Raw genomic sequence first — 16,273 nt, forward strand, 5'->3', positions numbered from 1 at the left:
CTGTAGTGTAGGCTGTGTTCCTGTACTGTACTGTACTGTACTGTAGGCCTACGTTCCTGTACTGTTAACATTCAGCTCCTATTCTGTAGTGTAGGCTGTGTTCCTGTACTGTACTCTACTGTAGTGTAGGCTGTGTTCCTGTAGTGTACTGTACTGTACTGTAGTGTAGGCTGTGTTCCTGTAGTGTACTGTACTGTACTGTAGTGTAGGCTGTGTTCCTGTACTGTACTGTACTGTACTGTAGTGTAGGCTGTGTTCCTGTAGTGTACTGTACTCTACTGTAGTGTAGGCTGTGTTCCTGTACTGTACTGTACTGTACTGTACTGTACTGTAGTGTAGGCTGTGTTCCTGTACTGTACTGTACTCTACTGTAGTGTAGGCTGTGTTCCTGTACTGTACTGTACTCTACTGTAGTGTAGGCTGTGTTCCTGTACTGTACTGTACTGTACTGTAGTGTAGGCTGTGTTCCTGTACTGTACTGTACTGTAGTGTAGGCTGTGTTCCTGTACGTCCCCTTTCTAGTTCTGAGAATGCTGTGTCTTGTGATAAAGTTTATCACAAGTTTATCAGATAAACAGCACAGTTTGTTGTATTTTATCTAGCGCTATAACCCGATAGGCTGGCTTGGCTTTGCTTAGCTGTTAACCAGTGTGTTTAATATATTCAATCTGGTGTTTTGAACAATTATATCTAATGTTTTATATACAATTATATCTGGGAGAGGAAGTGAAGAAACTGGATATACGCGCATGACAAGTCATTAGTCATTAGTCATTAGTGAGTGAGGAATCTAAGTGGTTCCCATATCTATCCTGTGAACATGATCATATCTATCCTGTGAACATGATCTATAACTAAGCTTTGTAAACTAGTAGATCTGCTTTTTTATCAGAATCAGCATATCTTTATTGTCACTGTACAAGACAACCACATTGATTTGTAATCCAGCTGAAGTGCAAAAGACATAAAACATACATTAAGACACATTGCACAGTAAGTCCCTTTAGTCCATGAAGTGTCAAGTGTCAGAGTTACAGTGACAGTGTTTGTTTAAGGCTATGACTATTATTGCATAATCGTGATTAGACGAGTATGTATGTGATAATTGTGAGTGACAACCATAAAAGTGAGTACTCTAAAGCCTCCACATGCCAGCAGCGTCATAATGTATTGTGCTGTTATAGGTTTATAGGTGTGTCTGCAGAGACATGCTGACAAACTTTAGCCCAAAGGCTTCAACTGCAGCTACAAAAAGGCTAGTCGGACGTGCTGTCACATTCTTGATGTTGTGCTAACAGCACCACACCTTTAAACATTCACCTCAGCAATGTTTACCTGAGTCACAGAGCTCTGGGCAGGTGATGCCCTCCTCCCCTAACACCGTTCTTAGAGAGCAGTACAAAAACCCACAGCAGCTTTTCATTCTATACAGCAAAGAACAAGCTTCACATCTCAGTGAAGTTGTAATTTTAGAATTGTATATTCATCTACAAAAAACTGATTCTGTATTTATAAAAAAATGTCGATTAATAAATGGAGTGTATGCGTGTTGTGTGACATCCTCATCAAACCCTGGAGGTTATCCAGGAATGCCTACTGACTGAGTGGCAAAAAACTACTGTCTGGCCTCTCCATCGACAGCCCATTTATCCGAACAGAAAAGCTGTATTTGATTGCATTAAACGACGATATATGATATATTAACCCATTTTGGGGGCCGGAAACCCATTTAGGTGTTAGCATCACGTTATGCTTTAGATTTTGAAAAATAGCAGATCTACAAGCTCATAGCGCGCCAGAACGGCTGACTATAGAAACATAGCTTTTTCAGAAAACTGTCATTTTCAAACAGACATTTATTAGAATCTGATCTCATGTCAGAATAAGTTAAACGACGATATATGACATTAAACTCCCGGTGTCACTAATTTTGCATCTCTCGATTTGCCATTTTTCACTTTACAGTATGTGCATACCCTCTACCCCCCCCCCCCCCCCCATCAACTCAACTTGAACATTGATATGATGTTTTGTTTTCTCGTTTTGTGTTTTGTTCTTTTTGTTCTTTGTTGTCTTGTTCCTGTTAACCGTATTGTCCTGTCTGTCTTTGTCTTTATTTTATGTTATGTTTTGTTTGTGTTTTTGTTTTCTTGTTTTTTTTCCCCCTTCTGTTTGTTTTGTTGTATTATTCTACCTATGAAAGCCGTTTATCTGTTAGAAGGGTTAAAGGCACTATAAGCTTAGGCTTCAGCCTACACCTTTTTGGTCAATGTTTTTTTTTTTTTGCAAAGAAAAAAAAGCAGGCACTGTATTGATTTGTTTTAATGACCAAAATAAATAAACTCTACTAACTCACATATAGCTACTATACTAGCTACTATAGTAACTCTCTCATATAGCTATTGAAAAATAGCAGATCTACAAGCTCATAGCGCGCCACCGAGTGGCGCGCTACGAGCTTGTAGGTCTGCTATTTTTGAAAAAAATCGAAGAACGACTGACATATAGAAACATAGCTTTTACAGAGAAACTGTCAGGATGTAGAAGAAGACATTTATAGAATCTGATCTCAGGTCAGAATGGGTTAACTGAACTCAACTCACCACAGCGGGTTGAGCACGGCCTTGCAGTTGCCCCGGCTGCACAGCACCGGTTCGTACTGGACCGGCGGCAGGTCGGGCCTCTCCTTCAGCGGCGTGAAGAGGCAGGACACCGGGACCACCAGACGGGTGGCCTCCAGCCGGCTGGAGGGCCACAGGTTCCAGCTGAACCGGACCCCGTCGCGGTCCTCGTTCTGCTGGATGAACTCCTGGTAGGTCGCCATCGGATCGCCCAAAAAGAAAAGCTTCAGCCGTAAGAGGAGGAGAGGAGAGGAGAGGAGACACGGGAGGGAGAGCAGAGATTATTAAAGAATCCCAGAGGTTTTTAAAAAAAAAAAATAGTGAGGAAAAGTAGTCAAATGATATATATTATAAAAAAATGGTGTGCCTTTAACAGATCGTCCAAGAGCACAACGTTCTTGCGCTGATCAAAGTTTAGCACAAGAAACACACACAACCCCGGTGTGTCTCAATATTAATAACAGGTTGAGCACTCTCTTCTCCTTCTCCTGTGAAGGCTCTTTGACACTCTGCCCTGTCTCCCACTGTATATACTACCGTACGGGCTTTGTTTCAATTGTTTCCATGGCGCTTGGGTAAAATAGGACGTAGGTAGAGAGAAAGAAAAGATGACGCTCCAACTAAAGTGTGTCATCAGAAACCTGACCGGCAGCATAGTTTGATGATGTGTACAGTACCAGATTAGAGGAGGAGGAGGAATCCTGGGAGATATTTTTAGGTTACACGTACTTTTGTTAAAACAACGTATACAGGATATTTTTAGGTTAGACTTCTTGCTAACATACGTACAGGGTATTTTTAGTTGACGTTCACACCTTTTGTGAACAGGTGTTGAGTTGACAACAATACTATTAACTACAGTAGAGTACAGTAGATCCAGCCAGGATGCAAAGACAGTCTTTAGTAAATCAAGTGCTTTACTACGCTAGGATATTACAGGCGGTAATCTAGGCGGTGGATATCGCTCTTGTCTTCATGTCTTTTATGTATGTAAATTGTCTTGTTCTTTGTGTTATGTCAAATGTGTGTACAGTTACAGTATAATGTGTTTTGCATACTTTTTGCAGCTGCTGGGTTGCAAGACAAAACGTCAGTGTGAATTGACAATAAAGTGCTATATCATAAATCATATCATAATTGGAGGCTATAGTATAGGGCTTTGTGAAATATCTAATATTATAGTTGATATAGGATATTATTGTCAGAGATAAATATAACAGACATATAACCCAAATCCATACATGACACATTATACATTTATGTAGACTTAGATAGCATTTGATACAGACTTATAGCATGTTATGTAATATGTAGACAGAACTATAATTGCATTGTATGTAGTCATAGCACGCCATAGTACATATGTAGTAGTATATATGTATAGTTTATAATATAGTTTCATTATATAGATATTCCACTGTTACTTTCTTAGCTTAACCATGTTTCATGATAAATGTTTTTATGTGATGTATTCCCCATGCTTTTTTGTTCCTGCTTAATGTAAGTCGCTCTGGATTAAGAGCGTCTGCTAAATGCCTACATTGTAAATTGTATGTTCATGAATCGATGAATCTATTAGGTGATCATGTGAAAATGGTGTTATCATCACGTTATGTGAACGAACAGACATGGCCTAACATGCTTAGAGAGCATTTATAGTAAAGTGCTTACCATGCAGGACACTATTGGAGGATATATAGAGGGCTTTGTGAAATATCTGACAATATTTCAAATATATTTGATATATTATGAGATATAATATGTCAGAGATAAATGGAACAGACATATAAATCCATAAATGACACAATATGCTATAGTGTAAATGTTATTTCTGTTTCTCTAAGAAACATCAATTTGTGCGTACAGTACAGTACAGTACAGTACAGTACAGTACAGTACAGTACATTTGTAACCAGGAAATCGTTCCCACGTTCTGCGTCTCACACATTAATTAGATTCAACATACAAAGGGCCTATTCCGAGCATTTAATGTCGAGTATACAGTAAGAGTACAGTAGCCAGGGCTATGCACCATTTCTATCAGCTGGGTTGGGGGTTGTTGAGAGGGAAAAACCAACACGAATAATGGAAATCGGTGGGTGGGTGCAGGGATAAGGAGATCGATTGTTGTTGAAAATAGCAGGATATTGGAAAATCCAACTCGTTTTACTACTATTAAACACACACACACACACACACACACACACACACACACAATACACATTGGATGATCGACCTATACCGCCGGCGTTAGGCTTCATATTAATCATATTAATCTCTCAAAGAGCACATTATGCATGCAAGTGAGGGTCGGGGGGGGGGGGGGTGTCTTTTAAAACACTTGTGACGGGAAACGGACAAATGGTCAGTTGCGTTGCAACACAGCAGCAGCACAGCCAGGGTAAACAGAAGGAAGCGAATAATAATGTGTTGTTAGTTTCTATTCATTCGGTGGAGAAGTAGAGGTTTTACGATCATCATAGCATTAGTTCTTCTTACCTTGTTATGTTCTTCTGTAGTTTGAGATGATCGCCGGTATAGATCCCAAATAAAGAGTGTTAAATAGTAAATATGCTAATTTACATGAACATTAGTAGCTGAGTGCGGCAGATGGCTGGGACACACACACACACACACACGCAGGGCCTCCACGGAGAGGACAGGAGAGGAGAGGAGAGGAGGTCCGACTGAACTCAACTGTCTGAGGGGAACAACTGGTTCCTGTACTATAGAACACACTGTTGCCAGGTTGCGTGAGAGAAATAAGCAACAATAAGCAACTTTTGATGAATTGAACAAGGTGGAGTGGTGGACCCTCTTGTAAACAAGTGTAATGCTTTATTGGGTCGTCCACTCACAGTTATAGTTAACAGTTTTTGTATTGAGTTGTGCTTGAAATGTACTGTAATTCTGCAAACTGTTAATAAATATTTCAATCAATAAAAAAACAGGGTAGGCTATTAATTAATGAAAACAAGCCCAAAATAAGTGACTATACAATTTTATTTGTAAATAGCAGATCTATAAGCTTGTAGATCTGCTATTTAAAAAGAATAATACATAAAAATCATGGAAAAAAGTGATTGATTGATTGATGTATTAACAGTTTGCAGAATTACAGTACATTTCAAGCACAAACTCAATACAAAAACTGTTGGCCCTATTGTAAACAAGTGCATTACACTTGTTTACAATAGGGCCCACCATGTTCAATTCATCAAAACATTAAAGAGACAAAACAGTCAAAACAGGAACTCATCATAGAGGAGGTAAAAAGGGAATAGAAACATATACAGTGAGGGGGAAATAGGGGTGGGGGGGATTCATATTTTACGGGGGCCAGTTATTTCGAATTGCAGCCGTCCGTAGGTGCCCTTTGAGAGCGGTTTTGAAGGAGTCAAGGGATTTGCTTAATGTCTTAATGACTGTTGTTCCACATTTTGGTGGCATAGGAGGAACAGGGTCTTTATGAAAACAAGCCCAAAAGAAGCGACGATACTACTTTATTTGTAAATAGCAGATCTATAAGCTTGTAGATCTGCTATTTAAAAAAAATATATATAATAATAAATGCAAATCACGGGGAAAAAAGTAATTTTAATTAATTTTTTTAAACTACATTAGGAAACAATCCCAAATAAGCAAAGTTGCTTATTTGGGCTATGGTTTCTCTACAGTTTCTAAAGTGTAGTTCTACACTTTAGAAACTATAGCCCAACTACACTTTAGAAACAATCCCAAATAAGAAACTACACTTTAGAAACAAGCCCAAATAAGAAACTACACTTTAGAAACAAGCCCAAATAAACAACTACACTTTAGAAACAAGCCCAAATAAGAAACTACACTTTAGAAACAAGCCCAAATAAGCAACTACACTTTAGAAACAAGCCCAAATAAGAAACTACACTTTAGAAACAAGCCCAAATAAGCAACTACACTAGAAACAAGCCCCAAATCGCTTATGATATAAGCAGACATGGCAACACTGGTACAAACTCCACTACAGTGACGTGGTCTTACTACACACATTCAGCGCTTTCCCATTGGCTCACAGGCCCTCTACCGACGTTACTGACGTCACACGCACGCACGCACGCACGGCATTCTCCGAAGATCTACAAGCTCACAACACGTAACGGGTACTCGCTTTACTGAGCTTGTAGATCGGCTATTTTCGGTGCGATTATTAGAATAGTTACAACTTCTAGTTAAAAAAAAGAAGTTGATGTTTTCACTGGTAGCCTACTTTAGGTAGACAGAATTGCGTTGGGTTGGGGACTGTCGCGGCCGAGCGGAGCAGAGACACTGATTTCAACAGCTCGCACGCAACGCACAAACAAGAAAGGAAAGGAAGAAAGAAAAGTACTTCATTATTTGTTTATTGAACCCTCCGCTCGTCTGTTTTTTGAGACCTTTATTTAGTTTATGTCTGGAGCCTGTTCTTGTTTTGTTTGCCCCGTTTATTTTGAAACCATTACACTCACACGACACAAACTCCTACCATAATATCAACTTGTTGCAGTCATCATCAATCACCATCGACAAACAACTACAAGTGAGTAAACAACAAGACGCCCAAGTCCCAAAGTGTGAGCACGTTGTTAAACCGTATATATCTCTGGTGATAAAAGAAAGAAAGGCATATTAGCCACGCTATTGAAGCTAATGAAATGAGTGATACGGATGAATGAACGCGCAGAGCGCGACATTTAATGTGGATTGGAATTAATTGATGTCGCTATACGAATTAGACCGTTTCTCACCCAGGAATCAGCCCAGCTCCTGCAGACAACAGTCTTGTCAAAACTTGACTATTGTAACTCCCTCCTTACTGGCCTACCAGCATGTGCACTTAAACCTCTCCAGCTGATCCAAAATGCCGCAGCTCGCTTGGTCTTCAACCAGCCAAAATTCTCACATGTCTCCCCCCTGCTCCGTTCCCTCCACTGGCTCCCGGTCGCTGCCCGCACAGAATACAAAACTCTGATGCTGGCATTCAAAGCAACCAAAGGTATGGCTCCCCCATATCTTGCAAGTATGATCGAACCCTACAAACCCTCCCGCTCACTCAGATCAGCCAACGCAGGGAAGCTGGAAGTACCCTCACTAAAAACGCCGGGACAACACTCCACATGTCCCAAACTCTTCTCCCTTCTGGCTCCAAAACTGTGGAATGCACTTCCCATTGCAGTCAGAACTGCAGCATCACTCCCAATCTTCCGCCGTAGTCTGAAAACCCACCTTTTCAGACTCCATCATGGCCCATAGCACTTACCCCACCCCCTTAGATAGCAATTCTGTAGACTTAGATAGCATTTGATACAGACTTATAGCATGTTATGTAGACAGCATAAGTGCATTGTATGTGCTATTGTCATAGCACGTCATAGTACATATGTATAGCATAGTAGTATAGATGTATAGCTTATATGTATAGTTTCATTATAGATATTCCACTGTTACTTTCTTAGCTTACGCATGTTTCATGATAAATGTTTTTATGTGATGTATACCCATGCTTTTTTGTTCTTGCTTAATGTAAGTCGCTCTGGATTAAGAGCGTCTGCTAAATTGTAAATTGTAAATTGCTATTAAGCAAGCTTTGTGCAACGCTAAGTTTGGATCTGGAAAATAAGCGCTGCTGTTGTATTCTAAATACGGACGTCACGTCACGTTTTACTGATGTCTGTAAATGAAGCGGATGAATTACTCCAGTATGAAAGAGGCCTGTCCGTGTGTTTGCTAATACAAAAACAGCTTAATTGATATAAGCATCAAAGCAATATTTTAAGTACTTTTTATTAGCAAGTGCATTCCATAGCGCTGGACCACACATGGACATCATAAACCTGCGACGGGAACAGTTCCTATGTAGTAAAAGATTATATGAAAGAAATAAAATATTGAACTGGTTTATATTTTACAATTTTAGTTATAGATGGCAAGTATAATGTTAAGGAATATTTGTCTTATTAGCCAGAGATCCTTTTAAAATTACTGTGAGTGATATGGTCAGCTTCTGATGTCTTTCTTTCTTTCTAGATGTAGATGGAGATGACCGTAGATGCTGCTGGAACACTGAACCTGGTCTCCTGTGTGAACCACCCCATCCTGACTGCTAAGATGTCCATGTGGACATTATGAGCGTTTGTATAGAGAGAAGCATGGCTGAAGAGCTTTGCATATCAGTCGTTTCTTGCTGCTGCCAAAGTCAAATTGTGATATCTGTAGTGTTTAGTTCATGGCCGCTTATGAGATGTAGATATAAGTACACCTGACTGGTGGAATAGCCTTGTGATACATAGCCTACTGGGTGTGCTCTTTGGTCGTTCACAAAACAAACAAACAAAAGCTTCACAAAATGCCACAAACTCACTAATATCTGCACAAAAATCACACAAATCAAGGGATGTCCGACAGTCAGTGTTGGATATTGTCCAACTCCTAATTGCCGATATCAACAGATACCGATATATATATATTATATGCAGGCTTTTTCCAGTGGTGGAAACATAACTCAAACTTTTTACTTAAATAAAAGTAGGCAATACTGCAATATAGAAATACTCCGTTACAATTCAACATGTACTTGAGTAAAGGTACAAAGGTTTTGGTATAAAATGTACTTAAAATACCTAAAGTAATTATTAATAATTACTCATTATGCAAAATGTCTCATCTAAAATGATCTAATCTCTCATCTCAAGTTTTCAAATGTATAAAAATATTTTGAAAATAGCAGATCTACAAGCTCGCATGTGTCTTATTGTATTGTGAGCTTGTAGATGTTTTTAATGTAAAATAATAAATAAAGTAAAATTAAGGGTTAGGGTATACATTTTTAATGCCTTTATCGGCCGAAAATATCGGACATCCCTAACAAAAACATATATCAAATGTGTCAATACATTTCAAAGAATGCCACAAGTGGCACTAAAACTTCACCAATAAATAAAGAAACATCCACATGTTCTATAAATTAAATGCCACAAAGGTTTGCCGAAAAAATGAAGAAATTACAAAAAATAAGTTTCTTAAACATCTTCTGCCGTATGTCCATAGAACTTCAGCTCTGTTGCAGCAAGCCAGTACAATGTGTCATTGTCTAGGTCACCTAAGCCACAATCACCATTCGGTGGCCGGTATTTGGGGCAAATGGTCATTACGTGTTCCACAGTCTGTAGTGGATCCTCGCATTCACAGTGGGCACTGTCCGAGATGTCCCACTTCTGCTTTGAGGGTTGTCCACTCCTTGCAGGGGAGGTGCTGGCAAAGAACATATTTGCGGTCCTCGATGTATTCCACTGGTCCCTCTGTCTTGCCTTCACCCAGGATGCCTTGGAGGTGTCAGCTGGTGTTGTGTGGAGCAGTTCCTGAGCCTGTGGGCAAAGGGGCACAGTGACTTGAGGCACGTGTGCTGTGGCAAAGGTCGCAGTGACTTGGTGTGTGTGTGTGTGTGTGTGTGTTGTGGCAAAGGGCACCGTGACTTGAGGCACGTGTGCTGTGGTGTCTCTGACGACCTTGTGGAGGAGATGGCTGGGATTCACTCAGCTGTGCCTTCTCAGTGAGGGCCAGCGTGGCTGCTTCTCGTCTGACCTCTGTTGGAGTGATTCCAGCGAGAACAGGCAGGCAGTTTGTTTGGGGTGGCCCATCCGGTGTTGAGGGGCAGCATCCAGCTTCTTGACATGAGAGCTACGGCTCCAGACTGGGACACAGTACTCGGGTCGTCTGCATAGCCATACTTCATTGATGTTGTTGCAGGGAGGTCGTGGATGTAGCTGAACAGCAGTTACTGGTGTGGAACCGAAAAGCTTCACAAACATGCCAAAAAATTCTAGTTTTGAACCTTTTTAATCTAGTTTATTTTCAAATAAATTTGTTTTTACTGTTTTGTGAAGCAACTTTGGGTACCTTGAAAAGTGCTATATAAATTGTATGTATTATAAAAAAAACAGACACACAGCAATTGTCGCCACACAGACATCACAAATTCCTATTGGCAGCAGCAACAAGTGAGTGATGTGCAAAGCTATTCATAGAATATAACCACCATGTCTTCATTCCAGATGCTGCGAGGCTCAACCGGAGCCCCTACAGGTGGACATCTGCAGTTCTCGCTGTCCATGGATGAATCTGCATGGGGGGCTCTGAAGGCGGCTCAAAGTAAGAAACCACTTAGACTTTTCTATTACTGCGAGTGGTATGGTCGGCTTCTGTTTTAAATGTTCTCTATACATTTTGTGTATGATGTGAAAGGACACAATGTACGTATATCTGGCTCTTGGTCACTTAAATTAATCTTTCGTTCTTTCTTTCTTAGGGTGGATGGGTCGTGGTAGACGTCGTGGAAGGACAGAGATCCGTTCCTCTGAGGACTTCTGATGAGCTGTGAGTAGGAATATTTCTTGTTGGGATGGATATCTGTTGTACTGTTATGGTACGAAGTATAGCATGGCAGTATGATTCCTCCTAGTGGCACTGGTTGAATGTCTGTCAGCTCTCCAAGCTAATCAAAGTCTTAATGACACTTTTTTTAACCACTTCAACCCCAGCATCTCTATTCTGGGGGGAGCGTTCAGCCAAATTAGCAGATCTACAAGCTCACACCGCATTGCAACGTGTTGTGAGCTTGTAGATCTGCTATGTTTGGCAAATCAATTTGTGTAGAGTGAAATCGGAGCATATACCAAATGCTCTCTTTAAAGGTCTGTTTTATCAAATCTATAGAGGGTTTAAGTGGTTCTGAATATGCAGCTCAACAAAAGCAAATTTAGTCCTTACTTCTTTCTTTCTTAGGAAGGAGATCTGTGTAGATGCCGGAGGACTTCGGACCTGGGCCTGCCCGGTGAGGAACCGCACAGTAAGAACCGCTCTAGGCCTTTCACGATTATGAGGTTTCTTTTTACTGGACGATTATACGTCTAGGAATTTCAACAATTTAGGCAGTTCTCACATCCAGAGTGACTTACAGTAAGCAACAACACATAGTAATGCATCAAATTCATAAACAATTGTCATCAAGAATAAGAAGTATAGACTATCCAGACTATTGACAGCAACAACAAGGGAGTGATGTGCGAAGCTCTTTTCTATGAAGCCATTCATAGACGATAACGGCCATGTCTTTCTTCCAGATGTACTGCAGGTCTCTCCAGGAATCTGCATTCCTCTGAAGACGACTCAAAGTAAGACCCTGTTAGGGTAAACAACTTCTATAAATAAAAGTTTTATGTATATATGTTGTGACAGGATAGAATATATATCTGGCTCTTGGTCACTCTAATCAATCTTTCTTTGTTAGGATGAAGATCGCGGTAGACGTCGCTGGAACGCGGCTGCTGGACAGGGAGTGCACACACACACACACACACACACACACACACACACACAGAAAGGCTAATTTGGTGTGTTTTTTTTTCTTTGTTAGAATGGAGATATCAATAGACGATCTGATGTTCCCTGGACAGAGATCCGTTCCAAAGCTCCCCCCCCGGGGGCTTCCTCAGAGGACTCTGATGAGCTGTGAGTAGGAATAGTTCTTGCTTATTTCTGAGGATGGATAACTGCTTTTGTACTGTTATGGTACGAAGAATGGCATCATTTACAGTAATCCAAATGTTTTAAATATTTTAGGATAAATCTAAATCTGCACAATAGTTTGAGAGTCAATATCTCATATCATGAGCGTGCCTCTTGGTCTTTGTAACAACTTGAATACAAATTACAAAAGATGTTGAGGACTGTAATGTGTTGATGCCTCCTAGTGGCACTCTGGTTGAATGTCTGTCAGCTTTCCAAGCTAATCAAAGTCTTTGACACTTTTGTTAACCACTTCAACCCCAGCATCCCTATTCCGTTCAGCAAAAATAGCAGATCTACAAGCTCACACTGCAACGTGTTGTGAGCTTGTAGAGCTAATGGTTTCTTTCTCTCTCAGGATGGAGATCATAGACACAGCTGGAGGCTGGAGCCTCTAGAGATGGAGATCTGCAGGTCTGTCCATGGATGGGAGGACGGAGGACGGAGATCTGGGTAGACGCTGGAGGACTTCGGACCTGGGCCTGGATGGATGGGAGGACGGAGGACGGAGATCTGGGTAGACGCTGGAGGACTTCGGACCTGGGCCTGGATGGATGGGAGGACGGAGGACGGAGATCTGGGTAGACGCTGGAGGACTTCGGACCTGGGCCTTCTCAGTGAGGAACTCAACGGTACGAACCGCTTTAGGGTTAGGGCTTTTTTAGGCTTCGTAAAAAGCCAATAATCGTCCGTTGCCGATAATTGGTCGATCCCTATTCTTAAACGTTACTGTAAGTGCATGTGTATGTTGTGACAGGACACGCGCACACACACAGCAAAGCTAATTTGGGCTGTGTTCTTTCGTTCTTTGTTAGAATGGACACATTTAGAGCTTGTAGATCGGTTGCTTGCATCATTTCTTTAAAATGTTTGACAATATATGAACATTTTCAACATGGAGACGATTATGACTCTAAAAAAGTATCTCAAATACTTGGCGATTAGGTAATTGTGACAGGCCTAAATCCTTCTAGTTGTGTTTTTTATATCATGTTCTGTAATCAGTTAGGGTTGACTATAGACTTTTTTTATGAATCATCATGGAATCATCATTTTTTTAGGATCATCATGCCGGTGAAGAGCACGTTTCTAGCCGATGGAGCAACTATTTCTGATCACCTTTGGAGTTACATCACAGCAAGGTAACTATACAACACATGCACACACACTATGATCATGACATGACATCAGCTTAGTGACTGCAACTTGTTCCTGTTGGCAGATGACTCGGCACTGCTAGTCTCGGACAGGAACAAACTGCAGGTTGAAAAGGCCCTCAGCTCTGAACTCGGTAGAATCTGCACCTGGCTCGCTGATAACAAACTATCTTTACACCTGGGAAAAACTGAATCCATTCTCTTTGGATCTAATAGTAATCTCAGCAAGGCAAATGGCTTCTTGGTTAGAGTTGGTGACAATGTTATCACACGTAAAGATGAAATTACCTACCTAGGTTCCATCCTGGAGGCTAATCTTTCCGGTGATAAAATGGCCACCAACGTAATCAAAAAAGTCAACCAAAGAACAAGATTCCTTTGCAGGATCTCCTCACTGGTCAACAAAAACACCTTGAAGACCTTAACAGGAGCCCTCGTACAAGGTTTCTTTGACTATGCATGCACCTCCTGGTACCACAGCACCTCAAAGGCCCTTAAAACTAGGCTCCAGACCTCCCAAAACAAACTGGTCAGGCTCCTACTTGGCCTCACCCCCCGAACCTACCTCACTCCTGCCCACTTTGACAGGCTGGAATGGCTTAGGGTCGACGACAGAGTACAGCATCTTGCAATGGGTCTGGTCCACAAGATTCGATACACCACCAAGATACCCATGTACCTGTCTAGATACTTCCTTTATGTTAACGAAGTCCACACCCACAACACCAGAGGGAGTGCAACGAACCATGTACAACCCAGATTCGGCACAAACAAGGGACTAAATTATTTTCACTCCTATGCCACCAAAATGTGGAACGCCCTACCAACCGTCATTAAGACATGTGAATCCCTTGACTCCCTTTTTCCCCTCACTGTATAAGTTTATTTTCCCTTTTTACCTCCTTTATGATGAATTCCTGTTCTGTTCTTTGACTATATAGAAGTGTCTTATTTGTACGTCTCTAAATGTTTTGATAAATTGAACATGGTGGACCCTCTTGTAAACAAGTGTAATGCTTAATTGGGTCGTCCACTTACAGTTAACAGTCTTTGTATTGAGTTTGTGCTTGACATGTACTGTAATTCTGCAAACTGTTAATAAATATTTCAATCAATATTGTTTTATGAACAAAGTAGTAATGAGCATTTCTTTCTTTTCTTTAGGACGTTGCTGGTCTCCTGTGTGGCTCCATCTGGAGGTCACCAGGGTTCTGAGTCACTCAGATCCTGACTGGTAGTGGTGATATGTAGATGTGATCAATCAGGGCTCTAAACAATAAAATAATAAACCAATATAAATAACTACATAATATAAATAAATGGATAAAACGAACGATAAAAAAATAGATTATAGTAAAATAAAAGTAAATTAAAATAGTAAAATAAAAGTAAATAAAAATTAGTAATACATCAAATAAAATTAGTAATAGCATAATAATGGATAAAATAAATATAATTAGTAATATAGACAATAATACATAAAATAAATGTAATTATCAATATAGTAATGCATAAAATTAGTAATAACAGTAATACATAAAATAAATAAATGCATAAAAAATAAAATTAGTAATAACAGTAATACATAAAACAAATACAATTTTTAATGCATGAAGTAAAATTAGTAATAACATAGTAATACATCAAATAAATACAATTAGTAATATAGTTATACATAAAATTAGTAATAACATAGTAATATATAAAATACAATTAATACATAAAATAAATTCAATTACTTTGTGTTCTTGTTATAGAATGACTTAAAAAAACAAACAAAAAATATCAATCACATCTACATATCACAACCAGGCTATATTGCCAGCAGGCAGGTGGACTGTAGACTCACTACAGCTGTCACAATGTGGTATACTTTGTTTTGACCCAACTGGCCTCCAAGGAGAGGCGAGCATGGAGCCGGACATCTGATGATGCACGAGAGAAGACGCCATAGTAAAAAAAAAAATGTAATAAAAGTAATATGTTTCATGTTGATTGTAATTTATGCATGAATTATTACATGATGCCATATATCTGTAAATATTCATTATTTTCTTGTTAATAAATTATTGCATTTATACCCGGGTGTCCGTTATGTGTCCATTACCCTTAGATCGCGCTGCCGTGGATTTATTTATTTCCCAAATGGTCTAAAAATGAGTTATTTAGCGTACTTTTACCAATGAATTAGCCTATACACAGACAACGACTGATTAGCCTATTTTGGACGATATGGGTCTTTTCTCGAGTCGGTGTGTAGTCTCACTATAGTCTGTATAGATTACCCGGCGGTGTTGCTGCCCCTCCCGGGAGTCGCGGCTCATGGCTCTTCACAGACGGCACAGAGACAGCAGTCACTCCGCTGAACGTGTCCGTGTTGCTGCAGTGGTGTGTGAACTGTGTGCACTGGTGGTGGTGCTGAGTTCTGACAGCCGAGTCACAGCTTCTTCTTCTGAATTACTTTATCTTTGCCTTGGAAAATTCATTTTGCGTTTTGCTGTTTCCCAAAACAAACCAGCGAGCGCTACTGCTTGCTACAAAGCGACTGGAAGCGGACGAGGTTTACAGACATACCAATAGTAGCCAATCACATGCTGATTAGGCCAGTTGCTGTACCTACCCGATCACAAGGGAGCAGCAACAACACACACACCTACACACACAATAGCCTTCTATATAATGCTGCGCACATATATTATATATATTTAAAAAAATACCCAGCATAATTTTTATAGCCTTACACACCCGCCGCCTATGGGCACTGTACTGTAGGCATATAATACCTGGCTACGTAGGTGAAAACAAAAGAAACCTGATTAGCATTTGAGTACTTTTAACACCTCTGAACTGCCGGCGGAGAGGTTCACATTTTCGGAATTTTGCGACAGAGTCACCGAGGGTCAATAATTCCCA

The 16,273-nt window shown here is 40.3% G+C and overlaps 1 protein-coding gene and 1 long non-coding RNA gene across 3 annotated transcripts in view; one reads left to right on the forward strand and one right to left on the reverse strand.

Moving 5' to 3' along the window:
• LOC308312904 (protein transport protein Sec23A) overlaps nucleotides 1-5,298 on the reverse strand; it is a 45,564-nt gene extending 40,266 nt beyond the window's left edge. For both annotated transcript variants that reach the window (XR_013963821.1, XM_080759676.1), the window contains exons 1-2: nucleotides 5,121-5,298; nucleotides 2,604-2,845 (exon numbers count right to left, since the gene is read on the reverse strand). Coding sequence is in view for 1 of the 2 variants with exons in the window: in XM_080759676.1 (XP_080615802.1) it covers nucleotides 2,604-2,824 (221 nt within the window). In the remaining variant the exon portion in view is untranslated. The remainder of the gene's footprint in view (nucleotides 1-2,603; nucleotides 2,846-5,120) is intronic.
• A 1,572-nt stretch (nucleotides 5,299-6,870) lies between these two features.
• LOC308312735 lies at nucleotides 6,871-15,438 on the forward strand. The gene is made up of 9 exons (XR_013963802.1): nucleotides 6,871-7,179; nucleotides 8,667-10,787; nucleotides 10,945-11,012; nucleotides 11,421-11,484; nucleotides 11,759-11,809; nucleotides 11,926-12,146; nucleotides 12,562-12,835; nucleotides 13,265-13,345; nucleotides 14,525-15,438. It is a non-coding gene; the product is annotated as an uncharacterized lncRNA (long non-coding RNA).
• Nucleotides 15,439-16,273: the final 835 nt, after the last annotated feature.

This window comes from Protomyctophum bolini (genome assembly GCF_963924005.1).
Source record: "Protomyctophum bolini genome assembly, chromosome: 3".
NCBI lineage: Eukaryota > Metazoa > Chordata > Actinopteri > Myctophiformes > Myctophidae > Protomyctophum > Protomyctophum bolini.